The sequence below is a fragment of the Castor canadensis genome, chromosome X (genome assembly GCF_047511655.1).
Source record: "Castor canadensis chromosome X, mCasCan1.hap1v2, whole genome shotgun sequence".
NCBI classification, from domain to species: domain Eukaryota; kingdom Metazoa; phylum Chordata; class Mammalia; order Rodentia; family Castoridae; genus Castor; species Castor canadensis.
The window spans coordinates 145645718-145669700 of record NC_133405.1 but is presented as its reverse complement, the minus strand read 5'-3'; the positions used below and the strand labels follow the sequence as shown (position 1 = coordinate 145669700).

The 23983-nt window shown below is 58.4% G+C and overlaps 1 protein-coding gene and 1 long non-coding RNA gene across 2 annotated transcripts; one reads left to right on the top strand and one right to left on the bottom strand.

Annotated features, from left to right (window-relative positions):
- Window positions 1-1284: 1284 nt before the first annotated feature.
- On the bottom strand, window positions 1285-5479 carry LOC141419641 (uncharacterized). Its single transcript, XR_012444264.1, has 3 exons — window positions 4991-5479; window positions 4554-4729; window positions 1285-2996 (listed from the first exon to the last, which is right to left on the bottom strand). It is a non-coding gene; the product is annotated as an uncharacterized lncRNA (long non-coding RNA).
- Window positions 5480-5682: 203 nt separating this feature from the next.
- Window positions 5683-16564, top strand: Akap17a (A-kinase anchoring protein 17A). The gene is made up of 5 exons (XM_074064441.1): window positions 5683-5816; window positions 8384-9161; window positions 10925-11073; window positions 13044-13284; window positions 14734-16564. Exons 2-5 carry the CDS (start codon window positions 8400-8402, stop codon window positions 15643-15645), a joined length of 2064 nt encoding a protein of 687 aa, XP_073920542.1. The 5' UTR covers window positions 5683-5816; window positions 8384-8399; the 3' UTR covers window positions 15646-16564.
- Window positions 16565-23983: the final 7419 nt, after the last annotated feature.

Sequence of the window (23983 nt, the reverse complement as noted above, 5' to 3'; positions counted from 1 at the left end):
GATGGGTGGATGGGTGGATGGATGGATGGGTGGATGGGTGGATGGGTGGATGGATGGATGGGTGGATGGATGGATGGGTGGGTGGATGGATGGGTGGATGGGTGGGTGGGTGGATGGATGGGTGGATGGATGGGTGGGTGGGTGGATGGATGGGTGGATGGGTGGATGGGTGGGTGGATGGATGGGTGGATGGATGGGTGGGTGGGTGGATGGGTGGATGGATGGGTGGGTGGGTGGATGGGTGGACGGGTGGATGGATGGGTGGATGGATGGGTGGGTGGATGGACGGATGGGTGGGTGGATGGACGGATGGATGGGTGGGTGGACGGGTGGGTGGATGGGTGGGCGGGAGGATGGGCGGATGGGCGGGTGGGTGGGTGGATGGGTGGGCGGGTGGATGGATGGATGGATGGATGGGTGGATGGATGGGTGGATGGGTGGATGGATGGATGGATGGATGGGTGGATGGATGGGTGGGTGGATGGGTGGATGGGTGGATGGGTGCATGGGTGGATGGATGGGTGGGTGGATGGATGGGTGGATGGGTGGATGGGTGGATGGATGGATGGATGGGTGGATGGATGGATGGATGGATGGATGGGTGGATGGGTGGATGGGTGGATGGGTGGATGGATGGATGGGTGGATGGATGGGTGGATGGGTGGGTGGATGGGTGGATGGATGGACGGATGGGTGGATGGGTGGGTGGGCGGGAGGATGGGTGGGTGGGTGGATGGGTGGATGATGTGTAGAAGAATAAGTAAGTACATGGGTGGATGAGTGGATGTGTAATTTGCTAAATAGTGATTAGGTAGGTGAATAGTGAATAAGTCAGCCTGTGGTTTGAGGGATACTTGAACTTGTGCACACATCGACAAGTGATCTTCTAGTCATCTTGCTGACTGGAGCAGTGTCCTGACCTCTTGCTGTCACTTGCCACTGGACCCATCAGCGTCCCATCTCCTCTAAGGTCTTTGTTCCATTCTGGCTTGGCTTGGCTCCCATTTGCTTGGACCCCACTTACTGTGGAGAGATCAAGAGGCCATTAGTGGGACGTCACCGCCCTGCAGGGACAGACGTGTTCCGTTGTCTGACGTCCTCGTCCTTATCTCTCATGAGGTCGGTGTCTTATCTGGTCATTTCCTGTTATTTCCTGCTCTTCACATAGGAAATGATATCTTTACCCCCACGGACGCATTTCCTTGAAATATCACTTGCACCTCAACTTTCATTAATTTTTGTGAATGACAAAAATTAATCAGTCCCATCAGACTACATGGGGTTTGCAAAATGATTTCGTCCTTATCGCTTTTAGCATCAACCCTGGTGGCTGTCAGCAGTCAACCTCAGCCATGGCCTGTGTTCTTACTTGCGGAGGACGTTTGATTCTTGTCACCAAAGGGGCTGGACATAGACTGTGTCTCCTTTTGTTAAAATGTCCTTCTTGGTTGTCCCTAGTGTCACGCCACAGCACTCTGGTCCAAACCATGGCGCCATGTTTGTTGTAAGAGCTCTCTCCCCCAAATTATATGTCCACATCACAGTCCCTGGCATCTGGGATCGGGACCTCATTTGGAAATAGGGCCCTTGTGGGTGAAATGAAGGTCTGGAGATGAGGTCATCCTGGGCCAGCTGTGTCACCCACTCCATTGGGCCAGGCCGCCATATTGGAATATGGTCAAGTCCCATAGAACTGAGGGGAATGGTGTCTTTTCCAAAAGGTGTGTCACCTGGGGCCTGAGAATGGGACCCCATTTGGAAATAGGGTCTTTGCAGATGGAGTTGGGATCGTGAGATGAGGTCATCCTGGAGCAGCTGTGTCACCCACTCCATTGGGTCAGGCCGCCATATTGGAATATGGTCACGTTCCATAGAACTGAGGTGAATGGTGTCTTTTCCAAAAGGTGTGTCACCTGGGGCCTGAGAATGGGACCCCATTTGGAAATAGGCTCTTTGCAAGTGGAATGAAAGATCCAGTCCCGTGGCTGGGGAGGGAGTGGCCCTGCCGTACCTGGATGTCACACTTCTGTTTCTCCATGGCTGGAACAGGTGAATCCGTGCTAAGTCACCACGTTTGTGACACTTTTTTGTTGCATGCATATTAAATCCATCATTATATATCCATGAGGTCTCTGTAGGTTTTGCTCTTTTGTCTTCTGTCCAACAATATGGGCAGAAAACACACAAATACAAGTGATCATGGAGGGCTCACGCAGGTGTTCAATGTCTCAATGTTGAATTTTATCTATTATTAATTTGCTAGGACTTTTTTTTCATTTTTATTCTTGCATAATAATTCTACCGAATAATTTTATTATGATATTTTTATTCAGGTATATATGGCACTTTGATCTTATTATATTTTGATTTAGATTCCCAGAGACCTGGTTTTTCTTTTTAGATTGATTTCATTGGTTTTGAAAGACTACCTCATTTTCCCATTTTCATCATGCAATCAACAGACAAAGCAGGCAGAAATGTCAGGTGGCAGGGAAGTTAACAAACAAACACTGGGCTTCAGGAAACGCGTCAGGATTCTCTGCAGGGTTGCATGACAGGCCCCAAGGGGGGGATGTGCGAGACGGGAGGCAGATGGTATCTCAGGAGGTGCAGAAGCAGCTGCATATGTGCCGAACTCAGTACCTGTGTGCACACCTGAGCACCTGTATGCACCCTTGAGCAGCTGTGTGCACACCTGAGCTCCTGTGTGCACACCTGCTGTGCTGCAGAGACGCCAGGACCCACTGGAATCCAAGAGCCACAGTCAAGGGCTTCCTATGACTTCTTCCCTGGACGCTGTGGGAAGCCCTTCTTCCTGGCTCGTGTAGGTTTCACTGTGGACATGGGTACCTCTGCACCAGGAGGTCAGGTCCTCTCTGTGTCCTATAGGAAGCTCTGTGTGTCTTCCCTGTGTCCCCTCCTTGTGTCCCTTCCCTGGTGTCGTCAGGAGACCCCACTTGACCTTGCACACGCCTCATTTCAGCCTTTTACATTTCCTGCAAAGCAACCCTGAGTTCAGGTTAAGTTAATACAGCAGCTCGCTCCCCAGGCAATAGGGTCGGGGTGTCCCAGTGCCACCTAGTGGATGTGGAGAGGAGATGATTTTGAGTAAAGGCTACAGAGGCAGGGGTGTCTGAGGTAGGAGATGGGTGGATGGAAGGCTAGGTGGATGGAAGATGGATATATGGATGGACAGATAGATACACAAGTGGACGGATGGTTGCTATATGGATGGTGGGGTACATGCCTAGGTAGACGGGCTGATGTATAGAGGGATGAATGGTATACAGATAAATGATGGTGGATGGAAGGGGTGGATGAATGGATGGATGGATGGATGGATGGATGGATGGGTGGGTGGATGGGTGGATGGGTGGATGGATGGATGGATGGATGGATGGATGGGTGGGTGGGTGGATGGGTGGATGGGTGGGTGGGTGGATGAATGGATGGATGGATGGGTGGATGGATGGATGGGTGGATGGATGGATGGATGGATGGGTGGATGGATGGATGGGTGGATGGATGGGTGGGTGGATGAGTGGATGGATGGGTGGGTGGATGGGTGGATGGGTGGATGGATGGATGGATGGGTGGATGGATGGGTGGGTGGATGGGTGGATGGAAGGATGGATGGATGGGTGGGTGGGTGGGCGGGTGGATGGATGGGTGGGTGGATGGATGGATGAGCAGATGGATGGGTGGATGGGTGGATGGGTGGATGGATGGATGGGTGGATGGGTGGATGGAAGGATGGATGGATGGGTGGATGGGTGGATGGATGGATGGGTGGGTGGGTGGATGGGTGGGTGGGTGGGTGGGTGGATGGGTGGATGGAATGATGGGTGAGCTGATGTGGATGGAATAATATTGATAAGGAATAATAGATATGATACATGCAGGACAATAGTGGATAGGTGAGTCTATAGATTATAAGTAGATGGATTGATGGGTGGATAGATTAAAGATAGATCAATGGAAGGGCAGATAGATGGACAGATGTATAGACAGAAGATAGATTAATAGATAGACAAGAGAACACGGCCCTCTCTTGCATAGGGTCAACAGCCACTCCTCATGGTTGCAGTGGACAGGCTGTCCTGGGTCCCACTCACCATCTCTCCAGTCTGTCCATCCCCACCTCGGTCCCTCTCCTGCCTGGCCTGGGCTTGTCCCCCTGTGTCCTGTTTGGACCAGCCCCGCCCCCTAACTGTCCTGTTTGACCCTGAACCCTTTCTGTCCGGCAGGTTCTAGGCCCCGCCCTCTCTGTCTGGTCCAGCTCAGGCTGCACCCCCTCACTGTGCTGCAGGTTCTAGGCCCCGTCCCTTCTGTATCCTCAGGGTTCTAGGCCCCGCCCCCCTCTGTCAGGTCAGGTCCCGCCCCCTCACTGTGCTGCATGTTCTAGGCCCCGCCCCTTCTGTATCCTGAGGGTTCTAGGCCCCGCCCCTTTTGTATGCTGAGGGTTCTAGGCCCCGCCCCCTCACTGTCCTGCACCATGGCCTGAGGGTGGAAGGGTTGAAGGGTGGAAGGGGAGGGGCTCCTGCCAATCTCACTTGTCTGCACATCGTTGTCCGCCCGCACGCAGTACTCCAGGCTGTCCACGTGGTAGAAGGTGCGGTGGTCAGGGGACCCGTCCAGCCCGTTGGGGATGCCCAGCCTGTCCAGGTGTCTGACCACCTGGCGGTCAGTACAGGGAGCCCTGGCGAGGCGGAAGGCTCTCGCATCGTGCCTAGAAAGAGCAGGTGTTCAGCGAAGGCCACCTTTCTCCCCTTGTCCTGCCCACCCTGCACAAGTTACCGCCCACAGAATGGGACCTCATTTGGAAATAGGGTTTTTTGCAGGTGGAATGAAGGGTCTTGAGACGAGGTCATCCTGCACCAGCTGTGTCACTCCCTTCGTTGGAACATGGTCAAGTTCCATGGAACTGAAGTCAACAGTGGACCTTTTTCCCAAAACGTCTGACTTTTAGACTAGCTGTTAAAGCACTCACCTGATTAGGTCAGGCCCACCACAATAATGTCACCTCATCAGCTTGAAGTCAACTGATTGGGGACCTTAATGCAGGAATTCCCTGCATGGGAGTGACCGTCCTGCCCCTCGTCGTCACACTTCCTTTCCTCCCTCGGCAGGAGGAGATCGTACAGACCTCATGAAAACCAGGGCTGCAGATGTCACCTCTTCCTCTTTGCAAGGTGCATCTGAGACTGAGACGCTTTGCTTAAAAACTGAAAAGCATTTTTCCGAGCATGGGTCAAATTATTACAAGCACCTGTTGCAGTTATATTAGGGACTTTCATTCACAGAATTCTGTGCATATTACATTATATGACAATTAGACAAAACTTATTATAAGTACACTGTGGACTTTGATTATATTATTGCATTGGATTATATAAGAATATAGCTAGAATTTAGGGCCAAATAGGTCAACCAGTGAGGATTCAGGCAAATGGCTGCACAGCCCGGCAGGTGCCAGAACCTGAACGCAGGTAGGTCCAGGAGGAGGGGGAAGGGGGGCTTTGCGCAAGCGCACTACAGTCTCGGGGGGGGGGCACCCGGAAGTCCCGCCTCCCGGGGGCGGGGCCAGAGCCGCGAGACGCAGCCTACAGCCGCCGCGCGTCTACTTCCGCGGGCTCCGCGCCGGAAGCGGAAGTGCGTCACAGTGAGGGGCGGGCGGGCCGCGTCGGGGCGCCTCCGGCTGACGGTAGTGGCGCCGGGCGGGGAGGCCGCGGCTGCCCGGGGTTCGTCGGGGGACAGCGGGGATTCGGGCCAGCGGCGGCGGCGACGGCCTGGGACGCAGGCGGAGCCCCGCGCCGGTAAGCGTGGTCCTCGTGTCCGCCCCGTCGTCCCCAAGCGCCGCCTCCGTGGACCGGGCCGGGCCGGGTGACGGGGGCCGGGACCGGGGATCTCGCAGGAGGCTTATTGGGGGGCTGGGAGCCGTTCCGGGGGGTCTTGGAGTTACCGGGCGTCGTTCTGGGGGCTGCCGTAGGGCCAGGTGCCGTTTTGGGGTGCTGGGGTCGGTAATGGGGGGCTGCTGGGGGGTCTCGGGGCGATATTTGGGGCCGTATGGGGGGCTTTGGGGCGGGGGCGGTGCCAAGGGGCTGGGGACGGTATTGGGGGGCCGAGAGTGGCTGCGTGGATTTTATGGGGGGTACCAAGGGCCTGGTGGACGATTATAGGGTCCTGGAGGTGTCTTGGGGTTCCAGGTGGTAATGGGGGGGCTGAGGGATTTGGGGGTGACCCCAGGGGTCTCACATATGGGCTAAGGACGGTATTGGGGCAGGCAGAGGGAAGCCCCATTGATTTTATGGGGGAGTCTGAGGGCCTGGTGGACGACTATGGGGTCCTGGAGGTGTCTTGGGGTTCCAGGCGGTAATGGGGGGGCTGAGGGATTTGGGGGTGACCCCAGGGGTCTCACATATGGGCCAAGGACGGTATTGGGGGGCAGAGGGAAGCCCCATTGATTTTTATGGGGGGTCTGAGGGCCTGGTGGACGACTATGGGGTCCTGGAGGTGTCTTGGGGTTCCAGGTGGTAATGGGGGGGCTGAGGGATTTGGGGGTGACCCCAGGGGTGTCACATATGGGCCAAGGACGGTATTGGGGGCAGAGGGAAGCCCCATTGATTTTATGGAGGGTCTGAGGGCCTGGTGGACGACTATGGGGTCCTGGAGGTGTCTTGGGGTTCCAGGTGGTAATGGGGGGCTGAGGGATTTGGGGGTGACCTCAGGGGTGTCACATATGGGCCAAGGACGGTATTGGGGGGCAGAGGGAAGCCCCATTGATTTTATGGGGGGTCTGAGGGCCTGGTGAACGACTATGGGGTCCTGGAGGTGTCTTGGGGTTCCTGGCGGTTAGTGGGGTTGTGAAGGTCCTGGGGATCGTGGGGCAACACCAGGGGCCATTCTTGGGGTGTGGGGCTGGTAATGGGGGGCTGCGATTATGCTGGGGCCGTATAGGGGGTCTAGGGGTGATGGTAGGGTTCGTATGGGGGGGCTTTGTGACTGGGTGATACTAGGGGCTGGGGGAGGCCCAGCTGGTTTTTTGGGGGGTTCTGAGATCTGAGGGGACGACTCTGAGGTCCTTGAGGCACCTTGGGGCTCCTGGCAGTAGTGGGGGGCTGAAGGCCCTGGGGATCTTGGCTTTAGGTGGTAGTGGGGTTTTGGGGTTTGATAGGCCCTGGGGGCCTGGGGGCGGCACCAGGGGCCATGCTGGTGGGCTGGGGACAGTATTGGGGGCCAGAGATTTTGTGGGTGTGCTGGGGGTCTGAGGGGACACAATTCTGGGGACCAGGAGATTGGAGGAGGCACCAGAGGGTCTGGCAGAGGCTATGAGGATGGTGGGGGGGGGCTGAAGAAGACACCAGCGATTTTATAGGGGGGTTTTGAAGTTGGGGCACAATTCTGGGGTCCAGGAGCTAGGCCCAGTGCTCGGGAAGGTATCGGGATCCAGCACAGGCTGTGGGGCAGAAGAGATAGTTGAGGTGCCAGGGATTTAGTGAGGGGTGTCGATGACCTGGTGCGGGGAGATGGCAGGGTCCAGAAGTGGTAGCAGGTGCTGTGGAAGGTATTGGGGGTTCTGGAGCTGCTGTGGGGGTCTGGGGGGCAATTCCAGGGTCCAGGAGTGGAACCAGGGTTGGGGGAGGTGCTGGAGAGTGTATGGGGGCACTGAGGGTGGCTGGACAGACAGAGTGCGGTGACAGCCTGAGGTCCACGCTGGCTCTGGATGGGGCTCTGTGAGCCACCCCATGGCAGGCCAGGCACAGTCAGAGCACTACCCAGCTGGGTCCCCTTAGCAGCTCGGGTCCTGGATCCCCTGTGACTGTCCCACAAGCGGCCTGGGCTCCCCCAGCCTTGCCAGGAGGTGGTGGGGCCACCTGTGTCCTTCGGGTTCGTGCGGATCAGGGTGCCTGTCCCCGGAAGTTGCAGCTGTGACTTGGAGGGGGAGGACGAGGGGGGCGCGGGGCCCTGTGTGGACAGGCCTGGCCCCCTTGGCTGTGCATTGTGGGCCCGAGGTCCTTGGTGGTTCCCGTGGTTCCTGAAGCCTGACACCAACTTCCTTCCTGTGTCACGAATGCGAGCGCGGGGACTTGTGCCAGAGCCTGGCCGCCCTGGCCTGTGCCTGTCCCCAGGCCGTTTGTGTCTCGCTGGCCTCTTCCTGCTGCTGCCCAGACTGGGACTTTACCGGTCACGCTGGGCCTGGGGAGGCTCTGAGAACCGGGGACGGTCAGTGTCAGGGACAGTGACAGATTTTTATCAGCAAAGCGTGACCCCTTATTCTGGGCCTTTGGTGAGCTGGAGGCCACTTTCCGAGCGTGCGCACACAGAAACCCGCCTCCCCTCTGGCCTGCTTTGTCGCCCTGACCGTCCCTGTGTCGTGTCGCAGGCCCAAGGTCCCGGCTATGGCCGCGGCCACCATCGTGCACGACACGTCTGAGGCGGTGGAGCTGTGTCCGTCCTACGGCCTGTACCTGAAGCCCATCACGAAGATGACCATCAGTGTGGCACTGCCGCAGCTGAAGCAGCCGGGCAAGTCCATCTCCAACTGGGAGGTGATGGAGCGGCTGAAGGGCATGGTGCACAGCCACCAGTTCTCCACGCTGCGCATCTCCAAGAGCACCATGGACTTCATCCGCTTCGAGGGCGAGGTGGAGAACCGCAGCCTGGTCAAGGCCTTCCTCGCCTGCCTGGACGGCAAGACCATCAAGCTCAGCGGCTTCTCCGACATCCTGAAGGTGCGTGCCGCCGAGTTCAAGATCGACTTCCCCACGCGGCACGACTGGGACTCGTTCTTCCGCGACGCCAAGGACATGAACGAGACGCTGCCCGGGGAGCGGCCCGACACCATCCACCTGGAGGGGCTGCCGTGCAAGTGGTTCGCGCCGCGGGACTCGGCCTCCGAGAAGCCGAGCGAGGCGGTGCTGGTGCGCGTCTTCGAGAAGTTCGGGGCCATCCGCAACGTGGACATCCCCATGCTGGACCCCTACCGCGAGGAGATGACCGGCCGCAACTTCCACACGTTCAGCTTCGGCGGCCACCTCAACTTCGAGGCCTACGTGCAGTACCACGAGTACGCCGGCTTCATCCAGGCCATGAGCGCGCTGCGCGGCATGAAACTCATGTTCAAGGGCGACGACGGTAAGGCCGTGGCCTGCAACATCAAGGTGAGCCGCGCCAGGATGCCTGGGCACCGCGCCTGGGGGACCCTGTCCTGGGGGCCCTCTCCTGGGGAGCCAGCACCGGGGGACCCTCTCCTGGGGAACCTCTCCTGGGGACCCGCTCCTGGGGACCCTCTCCTGGGGGACCCTCTCCTGGGGGACCTTCTCATGGGGACCCTCTCCTGGGGGACCAGCACTTGGGGACCCTCTCCTGGGGACCCTCTCCTGGGGGACCCTCTCCTGGGGGACCCTCTCCTGGGGGATCCTCTCCTGGGGACCTTCTCCTGGGGACCCTCTCCTTGGGACCCTCTCCTGGGGATCCTCTCCTGGGGCACCCTCTCCTGGGGGACCCTCTCCTGGGGGACCCTCTCCTGGGGGACCCTCTCCTGGGGGATCCTCTCCTGGGGGACCTTCTCCTGGGGACCCTCTCCTGGGGACCCTCTCCTGGGGGACCCTCTCCTGGGGGATCCTCTCCTGGGGGACCCTCTCCTGGGGGACCTTCTCCTGGGGGATCCTCTCCTGGGGGACCTTCTCCTGGGGACCCTCTCCTGGGGACCCTCTCCTGGGGGGCCCTCTCCTGGGGGATCCTCTCCTGGGGGACCCTCTCCTGGGGGATCCTCTCCTGGGGGACCTTCTCCTGGGGACCCTCTCCTGGGGACCCTCTCCTGGGGGACCAGCACTTGGGGACCCTCTCCTGGGGACCCTCTCCTGGGGGATCCTCTCCTGGGGGACCCTCTCCTGGGGTACCCTCTCCTGGGGGATCCTCTCCTGGGGGACCTTCTCCTGGGGACCTTCTCCTGGGGACCTTCTCCTGGGGACCCTCTCCTTGGGACCCTCTCCTGGGGATCCTCTCCTGGGGGACCCTCTCCTGGGGGACCCTCTCCTGGGGGACCCTCTCCTGGGGGATCCTCTCCTGGGGGACCCTCTCCTGGGGGATCCTCTCCTGGGGGACCTTCTCCTGGGGACCCTCTCCTGGGGACCCTCTCCTGGGGGACCCTCTCCTGGGGGATCCTCTCCTGGGGGACCCTCTCCTGGGGGACCCTCTCCTGGGGGACCTTCTCCTGGGGGATCCTCTCCTGGGGGACCTTCTCCTGGGGACCCTCTCCTGGGGGGCCCTCTCCTGGGGGATTCTCTCCTGGGGGACCCTCTCCTGGGGGATCCTCTCCTGGGGGACCTTCTCCTGGGGACCCTCTCCTGGGGACCCTCTCCTGGGGGACCCTCTCCTGGGGGATCCTCTCCTGGGGGACCCTCTCCTGGGGGATCCTCTCCTGGGGACCCTCTCCTGGGGACCCTCTCCTGGGGGACCCTCTCCTGGGGGATCCTCTCCTGGGGGACCTTCTCCTGGGGGATCCTCTCCTGGGGGACCTTCTCCTGGGGACCCTCTCCTGGTGGACAAGTACCTTTGGGGACCATTCTACATGTTGTTAAAGCTAGCGTGATGTCAGCCGCTCTGATGGCAGAACGGGTGGCCTGCGGTTTGCTTTTGTCACCTCTCTGTCCTAAAAGAAACTGGGAATGGTTTTTCTGTGGCACGGGTTTGAACTGGGGGCCTCTTGCTTGCTGGGTGAGTGCTCTGCCACTTGGTCCACTTGCCAGCCCTAGAACGGCTTGAAATTTGGTGACGTGCCAACCGCCGGTGCCCAGGCAGGGAATTTAGTCCCCAACGAAGCAAGAGCGCTTGGTCCCTCCCAGAAAGTGCTGTAACGGGGACCTGGGCCTTTGTCTATGGTCACTGCTGCGCCCTGCCCACGCCATGCCTTGCTTCCCAGGTGTCTTTCGACTCCACCAAACACCTGAGCGACGCGTCCATCAGGAAGCGGCAGCTGGAGCGGCAGAAGCTGCAGGAGCTGGAGCAGCAGCGGGAGGAGCAGAAGCGGCGGGAGAAGGAGGCCGAGGAGCGGCAGCGCGCCGAGGAGAGGTGCGTGCGGCCTGGGACACCGGCCACGGTGCGGCCACGCGGGCTGCAGAACCCAGGCCTGTCACCGCGCGTCCTTCCCTGCATCTGCCGTGTCACAGGGAGCCGCAGGAGTGGCCTCCTCCTGACGCTCCGCCTTGCGTTGTCCCAGCGGTCACTGCTTTTACTGTTTTCCTGTCTTTCACTTTTTTCCTTTTTCTGGTACTGGGCTTGGTACTGAGGCCTTGCACTTGCGAGGCAGACGCTCTCCCCCTCCAGCCGCTCGCTCCTTTTCGTCATTACTCATTTTTAGGGTACGGTGTCCTGTTTGTGCCCAGCGCCAGCCTCTGAGCACGGCCCCAGTACTTCCCCTTCCCACACAGCTTGGATTACAGGCACAGCAGCCCGCCCAGCCCCTTCTTCAGATGGGCCGTTAACTTTTTCCACCGCCTGGCTGCATCGCGCAGTCTTCCCAGGTACCTGGGACCGCGGACACCACTGTGCCCAGCTCTCTCACAACCTCTGTGTGTTCAGTGGTCCATTTGTTTGCATTCGTTCTTTTTGTTTCTTTTCTTTTTGCACTTCTCGGGGTCAAACCCAGGCCCAGGGGGACGCGTGTGGGGCGGGGGCCGCGTGGTCCCTCCGAGAGTCAGTCTGTCCTGTGGTGCGCCGGGGGTCCCCCGAAACCCTGCGGCTGGCAGGAGCCGCCCGGGGGGTCGGCCTGCTGGGGTCACTGTCCCCTGACGACGCCAGCTGCTGCTCCTCTGCACAGGGGACGAGTGGCCGCCTGTCACCCGGGCGTGCCACTGTGCTGTCTGCCTTCTGGTCTGCAGGAGGCGACGGTGTCCGGCCGTCCTCCTGTCTGTCCTTCCTGTGACGCACAGCGGTGCTGGGTCCCCGCGGGCGGCAGCCCCGTGTGTCCTGTGCTTCCTAGCGGGCTCACAGCAGCCTGTCCCATTCTGTGTCGTGGTTGGCATCGGCCCGGGCTGGGCGTGGTGACCGCAGCACTGCTGGCCTCTGGCCCTTGGGACGGTTCTGCGGGCGGGGCCGAGGCTGCCAATGGGCGGGGCCGTGGTTACTCATTGTGACTGAGGCTGCCAGTGGGCGGGGTCGAGGTTGTTGAGGGGCGGGGTCGAGGTTGTTGAGGGGCGGGGCCAAGGTTACTCTGTGACTGAAGCTGCCAGTGGGTGGGGTCGAGGTTGGGGGGCGGGGCAGAGGCTGTCAATGGGCGGGGCTGTGGTTACTCAGGGGTGTGACTGAGGCTGCCACTGGGCGGGGTCGAGGTTGTTGAGGGGCGGGGCTGAGGTTACTCAGTGTGACTGACGCTTCCACTGGGCGGAGTCGAGATTGAGGGGCGGGGCTGAGGCTGCCAATGGCCGGTTCCTTGGTTGCTCATTTGTGTGACTGAGGCTGCCAGTGGGTGGAGTCGAAGTTGTTGAGGGGCGGGGCCGAGGTTACTGTGACTGAGGCTGCCAGTGGGCGGGGCTCAGGTTGCTGAGGGGGGGGAGCCGAGGTTACTCGGGGGTGTGACTGAGGTTACCAATGGGCGGGGCCGTGGTTACTCATTGTGACTGTGCTTGCCAGTGGGCGGGGCCGAGGTTGCTCATTTGTGTGACTGTGGTTGCCAGTGGGCGGAGTTGAGGTTGTTGAGGGGCAGGGCCAAGGTTACTCTGTGACTGAGGCCGCCAGTGGGCGGGGCAGAGGTTGTTGAGGGGCGGGGCCGAGGTTACTCCGTGTGACTGAGGCTGCCAGTGGGCGGGGCCGAGGTTGCTGAGGGGCGGGGCCGAGGTTACTCAGGGATGTGACTGACGCTGCCAGTGGGCGGGGCTGAGGCTGCCAATGGGCGGGGCCGACATACGGCCCGCAGGGCGGGGCTGGGAGGCCTCCGGGTACCTGGGCCGTAGCGGCTTTCTCGGGGTGACAGGGCCCGAGGTCATCTCGCCCCGCACCTCGGCGCCTTGACAGCCCGCCCCGCCCCCTCCCGGTGCCCGCAGGAAGCAGAAGGAGCTGGAGGCACAGGAGCGGGAGCGCAAGCGCGAGGAGAAGCTGCGCAAGCGCGAGCAGAAGCAGCGGGACCGCGAGCTGCGGCGCAGCCAGAAGAAGCTGGAGAAGCTGCAGGCGGAGGAGCAGAAGAAGCTGCAGGAGAAGATCCGGCTGGAGGAGCGCAAGCTGCTGCTGGCGCAGCGCAACCTGCAGTCCATCCGCCTCATCGCCGAGCTGCTCAGCCGCGCCAAGGTACCGGGTGGGGGCGGGGCCGAGAGCCTCGTGTGTGGCGGTGGGCGTGGCCGCGGAGGACGGGGGCGGGGCCGAGAGCCTCAGATGTGGCGGTGGGCGTGGCCGCAGTGGCGGGGCGGGGCCAGTAGCCAGAGGGGCGGGGCCGAGTCACCCCGCTGGCCTGGGGCCTGGCTGATGGCAGCTGGGGCAGTGCAAACCCTGGCGGGAAGAGGGCATCGGGTCCGTTGCGCGGGACGAAGGGGACGCTACAGGGGCGGGGGCGTGGCCAAGGCGCCTGCTGCTGGTGGGGGCGGGGCTCAGGGGCCGTGCGGGGCGTTGCGGGCACGGGCTGTGGGCTGGAGCTCGGCCGCGTCTGTCCGCGGTGTAGGCCCTGGGGACTGGGGGTCCGCGGGGAGGGGATGCTGGGCGCCGGCGTGGGGGAGGTGTGGGGTCGCGGGAGGCGGGGGACGCAGCCCAGGTTCGGTGCGTGGAGGCCGCGGTGCCCACGGAGCCCGCGGTCCTGGTCCCGCTCTTGGGGTCGGGGTCAGGGTTGGGGTCACGCGTGTGACCCGAGGGGCGGCAGCACTGTCCCCTTGTCCCTTTCCTCAGCTGCTGGGAACCAGCGCCCAGAGACACCGCAGGTCCCGACGACGATGGTGGCTCCTTAGGTCGGCCGGGTCCCCCGGGTGACCTGGGAGCCAGCTGCCGGGCAGCCGGGTGGCCCCGCCCCGTGTCCCCTTGCGACCCGAGGGTGGCGCGGGCTCGGGTGCAGTGACGCCTGGGGACAGGGAGGGCCCTGTGCCCGTGGGTCTCGGGGCAGGCACCTGCTGCCCAGGCCTCCGCTGGTGGACTGGCCAAGTACGACTGAGGGCTGGGCCCGAAGTCCCTCCTGTGACCCAACAGGTGTCCCCAGCGCCGTGTCCGTGAGTCCGAGCCTGGCGGGCGGACAGACCGCCCAGCGCTCCCTGTCCGCGCCGAGGGCCTCACCCAGGTGTCCCCAGCAGTGAGACGCGGGGTCCCCATAAGCTCTTGTCCTGTTGCAGCCGTGCTAAGGTCCGGGAAGGAGTGGCCAGAGCGCTGCGGCCGGGGCAGCTCTGCTCCGATCGTTCCATGGTGAATATTGAAGACACTAACCCAGGCCAGGCCGAGCTCGTCCCGGCGCAGCGCGTCTGCCTCCTCACGTCCGCCCCCGCCCTGTCCAGCGCTTGTCCCTAACCACAGGCCCGGCTGCCCCTGCGGGCGAGGCCAGGTACCCTGCCCCGGGGTCGCGCCAAGTAGCTTGTGTCCAGGGCTGTCCTTGTGGCTGTGGCGCGGCCGGGAAGCCGGGGACGCACAGGTGCCCAGGTGCGGCGGGCGCCCTAGGCGCGTGCGTCTCGTGCCGGTTCCCACAGCGCGGCACCTGCCAGGCAGCCGATCAGACGCGTCCCGGGGCTCAGCGCGTGTCTGTCTGTCTGTCTGTGTGTCGTGCAGGCGGCCAAGCTGCAGGAGCACGAGCAGCAGGAGGAGCGGCAGCGGCTGCAGCAGCAGGAGGAGCGGCGGCGGCTGCAGGAGGCGGAGCTGCGGCGCGTGGAGGAGGAGAAGGAGCGTGCGCTGGGGCTGCAGCGCAAGGAGCGCGAGTTGCGGGAGCGGCTGCTCAGCCTCCTGCTCAGCCGGCGGCCCGAGGACGCGCACGCGCGCGGGGACGAGCTGCTGCAGCCCGTGCTGGACATCCTGCACTCCGTGTCCGCGGGCTGCGTGGGCGCCGCCGCGCTGCACTCCCTGGTGCAGGGACAGCTGCCCCCGGGCACGCCCCGGGAGCCCGATGGCACCCCCAGAACCAGTGTCAATGGTGGCGCCGAGGCCCAGGCCCGGGCGGCCCAGGGCAGCTCCCCCGAGAAGCGCTGTCCCCCCGGGGTGCTGTCCTGCATCCCCGACAACCAGCAGCAGCCGCCACCGCCGCCCAAGGCCGCCCTCGGGCACGAGCAGCCGGTGACCAAGAAGGACACGCGCTCCGAGCAGGACAAGTGCAACCGCGAGCCCAGCAGGGGCCGGGGCCGGGCCAGCCGCGAGGGCAGCGCCGATGACCGCCCGGCCCGGGAGCGCAGCCCAGGCCGGCGCACCGGCAGCCGCGATGAGGCCAGGCGCAAGGAGCGGAGGCCGCACAAGAAGCACGCCTACAAGGACAAGGACAAGGACAGGGACAGCAGCCCCCGCAGGCGCAGCTCCAGCCCGCGCAGGTCCCACAGCAGAGACGGGCGTGGCCGCCGGGAGCGTAGCCGGGAGCGCGGGGCCAGCACAGGCAGGAAGCGCAGCCGCCACCGGCGCCGGAGCGACAGGTCACGCTCAAGGTCCCCAAGGTCCCCCAGGTCCCCCAGCAGGCACCGCAGCACCTGGAACAGGTAATGCAGGACAGCATTCCCGTCCTGCACCCGGGAAGACGAGGACCAGCCAGCCTCCTGCTCCCCAGCCGCCCTCAAGCCCAGCCTCTCTGCAGCCCCGCCTTGAACTTGACCTTGACGCTGACCTTCACCATGATGGCCCCAGGAGCCCGGCCTGCAGGAACACACCACGCTGTGCACCCATCTCCTTCCTTGCCCACGCCGCACCTGCACTCCCCTGGGCCTCAGCGCCAGCTGTGCCGCTAGCTTCAGTTCTCCTCACGTAGAACTCGATCCCAGAGCTTCACGGTGGTCGGTCCTCCACATCGGAAAACCTCAAGACCGGCCACGATGTCACAGGGACACGGCCCCACGCGTGCCTGCACCTGCTCAGGCTGCCGTGGTGCGGCCCACCCGCTGCTCTGCAACGGCCCGGGGTGAAGTGCGCAGCGTGGGGTCACGCGGGACCGCAGCCCCGGGGTGCAAGCCGCCGTCCTCAGTGCTTTGGCTTCCGTGTTTTGTAATCGTAGCCGTGAAGAGCCCACCAGGCAGGATGGCGTCTCGCTGGTGACCGGAGGAGGACCAGGCCGGTCCTGTCGGGTGGGAGACCCCAGTGGCCCGGCTTGCGGGGAGCTCCCTCGGCTCCCTGCAGACATCCGCGAAGTCTTCACCCTTCCGGTCACAGCGTCAGAAGTTGGTTCCGAGCTTTGGTTTCCAGCAGAGTTCAGCGCGTGCTTTTTCTAAGAAGCCGTTTTGCTAAATTATTTTTACTTGGAATGTTTCCAGCAGACGCGAGGCTGCAGACTTGTTAAATTTTATAACCGTTTGCTTCTCGACAGGTGAAGCTCAGAGGTACTTAAACATAGCTGTTGATGTTCGCGTTAGAAAGAGATGTTTACTCCAGTTTGAATTTTTATGGTGAAATAAAATCCTTTTCCAATGAACTGGAAACGTTCACGCTGATGTTCTTCTGCCTGTGAAGGATTTCTGCGTCTGCATGGTTGACTCTCATGCCATTTGTGTGGCTCGTTTTTGGTTCATCCTGCAGCTCTTTATCTGGGACCCCTTGTCACCCAGTGTCATCCTCTGCACCCCGACACGCTGCGGATCCGCGTTAGGACTGAGGGTGGGATTTGCGGGGTCTCCCGCCTGGGTGTTGAGTTTTTAGACATTACCTGTTTCTCAGGACCCATGGCGAAGGGCGAGCAGTGCTGAGGTTCTGGCTTTCTGAACACACCTGCGGTTTTCTTTCAGCCCACAGGCAGCGTGAGCGGTGAATAAACAGCTTTTGTTGTCGGGGCTGAGGTTTCAGCTGGGGCTGGAGAAGCATGGATCCTGGGGTGAGAATAGGACGTGGTCATGTTGCTCTTCCCACGCCCCCTCGTCCTCACCCGGCCACCTCCCTCGCCCCCGTATGTCCTCACTTAGGACATGTTGAACCCAGCCTGTTTATAGGTGATGGGGACCATGATGGTGACCTCACTGTCCCCGGAGCTTGTTCCCCACTGACTGAACCTGCAGCAGGTGACCTGACTGTCCCAGGATCAGCATGACAAAAGGCCTGTGTTCTGAGCATTTCACAGAGGCCAAGATTTCTGAACCTCTGCTGGGGATTTGGGGCGTCCAGCTTCTGCAAAACCCTCACTGTGTTAGATGTGAGGAGTCCCTGGCGACCCTCCTGGGAAATGGCCACCTGTGCCTAAATGCTGTGTGTGTCTGGTGAGGTGACCTGGGGCTGCCCTGTCTACCTGGGAGATCACCTATTCTAGCTGACCTGTGTCACAGTGACCATCTTGGCCTCCCTGTCCACCCATGAGCTCACCTGTCCTGACGTGTGTCACAGTGACCACCTTGGTGTCCCTGGTCACCCAGAGGATGTGTGCCAGCAGCAATGAGCATCTGGTCCCTGCATGTCCACCTGCCCAGCCGAGCTGCCATCCCTGCTCACCAGAGCAGCACGGCACACGGGGTCCCTGCTAATCTCTGTACTCAGTGCTCATCTCCAGGGTCAGTTGTACTCATGAGCGACCCTGACCCACACTCCCTAGGACACTCACTGGGCTCAGAATTGAGGGGTCCTTGAACATCCCTTGTCCCATCCTGGTCCTCATACATGGGACTTCCCCAGCAACCTATTTAAAGTAAGTAACGTAAAAACTTTATTACCATAGTCTATCGGTGGTACATTGACATATGAAAAAAGTTCTTACAATATATCGTACTTGAATTCACCTCCTCTATCATTCTTTATCCACCCACACCACTACTGAAATACTTTCAGCATCCACCTACCCATCCACTCACCCATCCATCCACCCACCCATCCATCCACCCATCCACCCATCCATCCACCCACCCATCCACCCACCCATCCATCCACCCATCCACCCACCCATCCATCCACCCATCCACCCATCCATCCACCCACCCATCCACCCATCCATCCACCCACCCATCCATCCACCCATCCACCCATCCATCCACCCACCCACCCACCCACCCACCCATCCACCCACCCACCCATCCATCCATCCATCCATCCACCCATCCACCCACCCACCCATCCATCCACCCATCCACCCATCCACCCACCCATCCATCCATCCATTCATCCACCCACCCATCCACCCATCCATCCACCCATCCATCCATCCATCCATCCACCCACCCACCCATCCATCCACCCATCCACCCATCCACCCACCCATCCATCCATCCATTCATCCACCCACCCATCCACCCATCCATCCACCCATCCATCCATCCATCCATCCATCCACCCATCCACCCATCCACCCATCCACCCACCCACACATCCATCCACCCATCCATCCATCCACCCATCCATCCACCCATCCATCCATCCATTCATCCACCCACCCATCCACCCATCCATCCACCCATCCATCCATCCATCCACCCATCCACCCATCCATCCACCCATCCATCCATCCATCCACCCATCCATCCACCCATCCACCCATCCATCCATCCACCCAACCATCCACCCATCCATCCATCCATTCATCCACCCACCCATCCATCCACCCACCCATCCACCCACCCATCCACCCATCCATCCACCCATCCACCCACCCACCCATCCACCCACCCATCCATCCACCCATCCACCCATCCACCCATCCATCCACCCACCCATCCATCCATCCATCCATCCATCCACCCACCCACCCATCCACCCACCCATCCATCCATCCACCCATCCACCCATCCACCCACCCATCCATCCATCCATTCATCCACCCACCCATCCACCCATCCATCCACCCATCCATCCACCCATCCATCCATCCACCCATCCATCCACCCATCCATCCAATACACCACAGTTAAATCCACCCCTCCATCATTCTCCTTTATCCTCTCTCCCCCATTCCTGGAATAGTTTCAACAGGTCTCATTTTTCTATTTCACTCATGACTGCGTAATATTCCACCCGCATTCACCCTCCTACTCCCTTTCCTTACATCCTCCCCCCTCCCGCTGGTGCTAATCCCCAGACAGGACCTGTTTTACCTTCCTCTTCTCCATTTTTGAAAAAGAGACATTTCTGTTTGTTTAAGATAGCTGTACAGGGAATTTCCTTGTGCCTTTTCCATGTATGTACGTATAATAACCCAAATTGATTCATCTCTATTTTTCTCCTTTCTACCTCACTCCCTTTCTTATGGTGATTTCAACAGGCTTAAAAATCCTGTATCCATTTTGTATAAAAGCTCATCCCCCATATTCACCTCCTTAAGAGAAGCAGGTAACTTTGACAGTGACTTGAGTGCCATCGTGTTGAAGTGAGGTTTGGGCGCACACCTGGTGAGGTGGCAATAATAATATAACTAGCATCGTAATATTCACGATTAACTCGTGCAATTCCCCTGCAGACCTTAAATCGCCCCTGGGTTACAGGTCGTACCGCACTCGGTTGAAACCGCAGATAAATGACTTTTTACAGAACAACGACCGACCTCCGGGTCTGCGCCGTTCACAGCAGGTGTCGTTTTCCCCACTCAGTCAAACTCTGCCCCTCACTACTGTCTGCTTTATCTAAGCTTTTGCCATCGTCAGCCCTAATTTCAGACCGTTTTCTGCACCCCCGAAAGAAGTGCCGTACCCACAACCAAGGTTCATTTTTCAAGATTTGCACAACTCAACTGACTTTCTGCTTTGCACCGGCTGATGGGAATTCTCCCCGGTGTGAATTCCAGCCTTTGCTTCTCTAGCAAGTAATGGGAAGTGTTTAGTGGGTGGCCCGGTGACCTTGACCTCGTCCCCAAGGAATGGCTGTGTGTGACAGGGTGGCACATGGTGGCTGTCACCCACTGCACCGTCACTAACTGCTCAGAGGAGTTTTTACTCCACCGACTCACTCTCGGCTTTGCTTGTAAAAGGGGGACGGCAAGAGCCAACCGTGGAGGTCACAGGTTACACCCGACCTTTGCATTTTCTCGTGGTGCCCGGTCATCTGGGAAGCTGTGAATCCACCAGGGGATTAATCCATCAGTCATCAACCCATCCATAGATTAATCTATCCATCCATAAACCCATCAACGGGTCATTCCCTCAGTCCATGAACCCATCCATGAGTCAATCCATTAATCTATGATTCCACCAATGGGTCAATCCATTAATCTATGACTCCATCAGTGGGTCAGTCCATTCAGCCATGGGTCCATCAATGGGTCAATCCATTCAGCCATGAGTCCATCAATGGGTCAGTCCATTCAGCCATGAGTCCATCAATGGGTCAGTCCATTCAGCCATGAGTCCATCAATGGGTCAGTCCATTCAGCCATGAGTCCATCGATGGGTCAATCCATTCAGCCGTGAGTCCATCAATGGGTCAATCCATTCAGCCATGAGTCCATCAATGGGTCAGTCCATTCAGCCATGGGTCCATCAATGGATCAATCCATTAGCCATGGGTCCATCAATGGATCAGTCCATTCAGCCATGAGCCTTTGAATGGGTCGATCCATTCAGCCATGAGTCCATCAATGGGTCAATCCATTAATCTATGACGCCATCAATGGGTCAATCCATTCAGCCATGAGTCCATCAATGGGTCAGTCCATTCAGCTATGACTCCATCAGTGGGTCAGTCCATTCAGCTATGATTCCAGCAATGAGTTAATCTATTAGTCTATCGATGGATCAATCCCTTGAGCTATGAGTCAATCGATGGGTGAATCCACTGATGAGGTCAGACCCCTCTTGTTCCCCTCACCTCCTAAAGTCCCCACCTGTGACTGCTGCTTTGGGGTCCACGCCTTTGGGGGACCCTATATCCCACTGCGTCACCTCAGACGCAAACGTTGGATTTCATAGCGTAGGCTCCAATCTCAGCCGTGGGTCCCCAGCCCTGCTCAGCCCTCAATCTCATCACTCAGGTAATCGCCTTAACTTTGTTTAAAATCCCGGAAAAATCCTACACCAGCTGGGGCCCTGGCTCCCCGGGGAGGCTGCTTTGGGGTTTAGTCAAGCAAATGAGGTCATGAGTGGCCTCCCTGCCATCTTGTAAGGTGTCTGCAAACCTCCTTCATGGGTACAGCAGATGTCAGACTCAAAATGGAGTCACTCACGTCAAACCCTAGCAGTCGAGTCACTTTATATCAAACCCTAATGAAATCAGGTCAGCCATCCCACACCCTAACAGAATGGAGTCCGTTAGTATCTCGAACTCGAGACCCTCCTGCAGGCAGGGATTACAGACGTGCACTGCCACACCTGGATGAAGGCCCAAATGTGGGGTCACTTTGCAACAAACCCTGATGAAATGGAGTGACCCAGGCCAAACCCTAATGGGGCCTTACAGCGAATGCACACAACCTTGGATGGACGGACGCCATGTTGGCAGCCAGGGAAGTGGACTCACTGGTGTGTTCACACCCTCGTTTCCTTGTCACCTGTGTCTTGGGCCACCCAGCCCCATGATACCTGTGACTTCTAGACTTAGGACACAGAAAACTTGATGGCTGAGAACCACAGCTTGCTTGTTGATTGAAAAAAAAAATCACATCCAGGCAAATGAACGTTTTGTTTTTAAGTTAGTGTTTAATGATTGTGCAGAGGGTTTTATTGTGATATTTCTGTAGTGACTTTGATCAAAGTCACCCCACTATTAATCTGTTTTATCCCCCCACACCTCCTTTTTAAACAATTTTAGCACATTTTAGTCTTCTTTTTGTACATATGCACACTTTCCTCTCTCTCCTTGCCTTCCTAACTAGTTTCCCCCAATAATCCCCTATTTTCCACTACTCTCATTTTTATTAGGGTCTGCATTCTGCATATGAGGGCAGAGTCTGTCATACTTGTTTTTCTCCATCTGGTTTATTTGACTGAAAATGATGAACTCCAGTTCCAACCATTTTTCAGCGAGTGACACAATTTCATTCTTTATGGCTGTATACTACTCCATTGTCCGTCTATCTTACATCTGCCAGTTAACATTCAACAGAACACATAACCCCACTTTCTGTGAAATATTTGGGTTTGCATGGAAACGCTGCATTTACATGGAAACACTGCATTTACATAGAAACACTGCATTTACATAGAAACGCTGCATTTACATAGAAACACTGCATTTACATAGAAACGCTGCATTTGCATGGAAACGCGGCATTTACATGGAAACGCTGCATTTACATGGAAACACTGCATTTACATAGAAACACTGCATTTACATAGAAACACTGCATTTACATAGAAACGCTGCATTTACATGGAAACGCGGCATTTACATGGAAACGCTGCATTTGCATGGAATCGCTGCATTTGCATGGAAACGCTGCATTTGCATGGAAACGCTGCATGTAGGAGGGGCTGATGACCCATCACTAAAACCCAGAATTTAACCCCAAAATCCAGTCCCGCAATTTAACCTCAAATCTCAGTGCCAGGATTTAGCCCCAAAACAGTCCCAGGAGCGCTTGATCATGGTGCATGGGGGGTGGTCACCATGGGTGGGAACTATTGTTTTAGGGTCTGTTTCCAGAGGACAAGGGGGATGGAGCGCCAAGGGGTTGGGGAATGGGAACAGGAAGGACGGAGGCAGGAATGGAGGTCCAGGTAGACACCCATATGTAGGGTTACCCCAAAACTTAGATCTACATCCTAACCCATGGTTGCAAGCTGTCCCCAACCTCAGTCATGGGTTACTAGGATTTATAGGGGAGCCTTAGGGCTGTCATTAGGGTCCCATGACGTCATGAGTTGGGGCCGCCATGATGGTATTAGTGGCTTTGTAAGAAGAAACACTTGCTGAATCCCACACGGGACACCGTCCGCCATATTGGGATGAACCAAGATGACCTCACCACAGCCAACGCCATGAGCCACACGAACTTTCTTCTCAAAATTGTCCCGACTCAAATATCCTATTATGACACGGGAAAGCAAGTAAGACACCCCAGTTCCTAGAGTGCGACCCTATGTGGAAATAGGGTCTTTGCAGGTGCAATGATGGGTCATGAGATGAGGTCATCCTGGCCTGGCTGTGTCACCCACTCCATTGAGCCAAGCCGCCATATTGGAATATGGCTGACTGCCATAGAAATGAGGGGAATGGTGTCTTTTCCAAAAGGTGTGTCACCCCAATACCTAGAGTGCGATCCTTTGTGGAAATAGGGTCTTTGCAGGTGGAATTGGGATCTTGAGATGAGGTCATCCTGGCCCACCTGCATCACCCACTCCATTGGGCCAGGCCGCCATATTGGAATATGGTCAATTCCATAGAACTGAGGGGAATGGTGACTTTTCCAAAAGGTGTGTCACCCCAATACCTAGAGCGTGATCCTCTGTGGATATAGGATTTTTGCAGATGGAATTAAGAATCTTGAGATGAGGTCGTCCTGGACCAGCTGTGTCACCCGCTCCATTGGGCCAGGCCGCCATATTGGAATATGGTCAAGTCCATAGAACTGAGGTGAAAAGTGTCTTTTCCAAAAATGTGTCAGCTGAGCATGGGACCTCATTTGGAAATAGGGTCTTTGCAGATGGGATTTAGGGTCTTGAGGTGAGGTCATCCTGGATGAGGGTGGCCCTAAATACAATGACAGTGTCCCTATAAGAGAAGGGGAGACACAGAAAAATGGAGAAGCCAGACACACAGGGCAGGATAATTCTCATAAATTGTTTTAATAGGTCCACTTTTGGGTTTTTTTTTTTGTTGTTTTATGGCGGCCAGAAAAACAAATTCACCCCCTTTTTCCCCCATACAAGAGCCTGCCCATGCTGGCAACCTTGTGGCTTTCCGACGACTTTTCTAGGTCACCATGCAAGGCCAGGATGGGGCTATTTTGGGATTTTGCACAACGTGGCAGAAGACCATGGTCTTCCCCAAA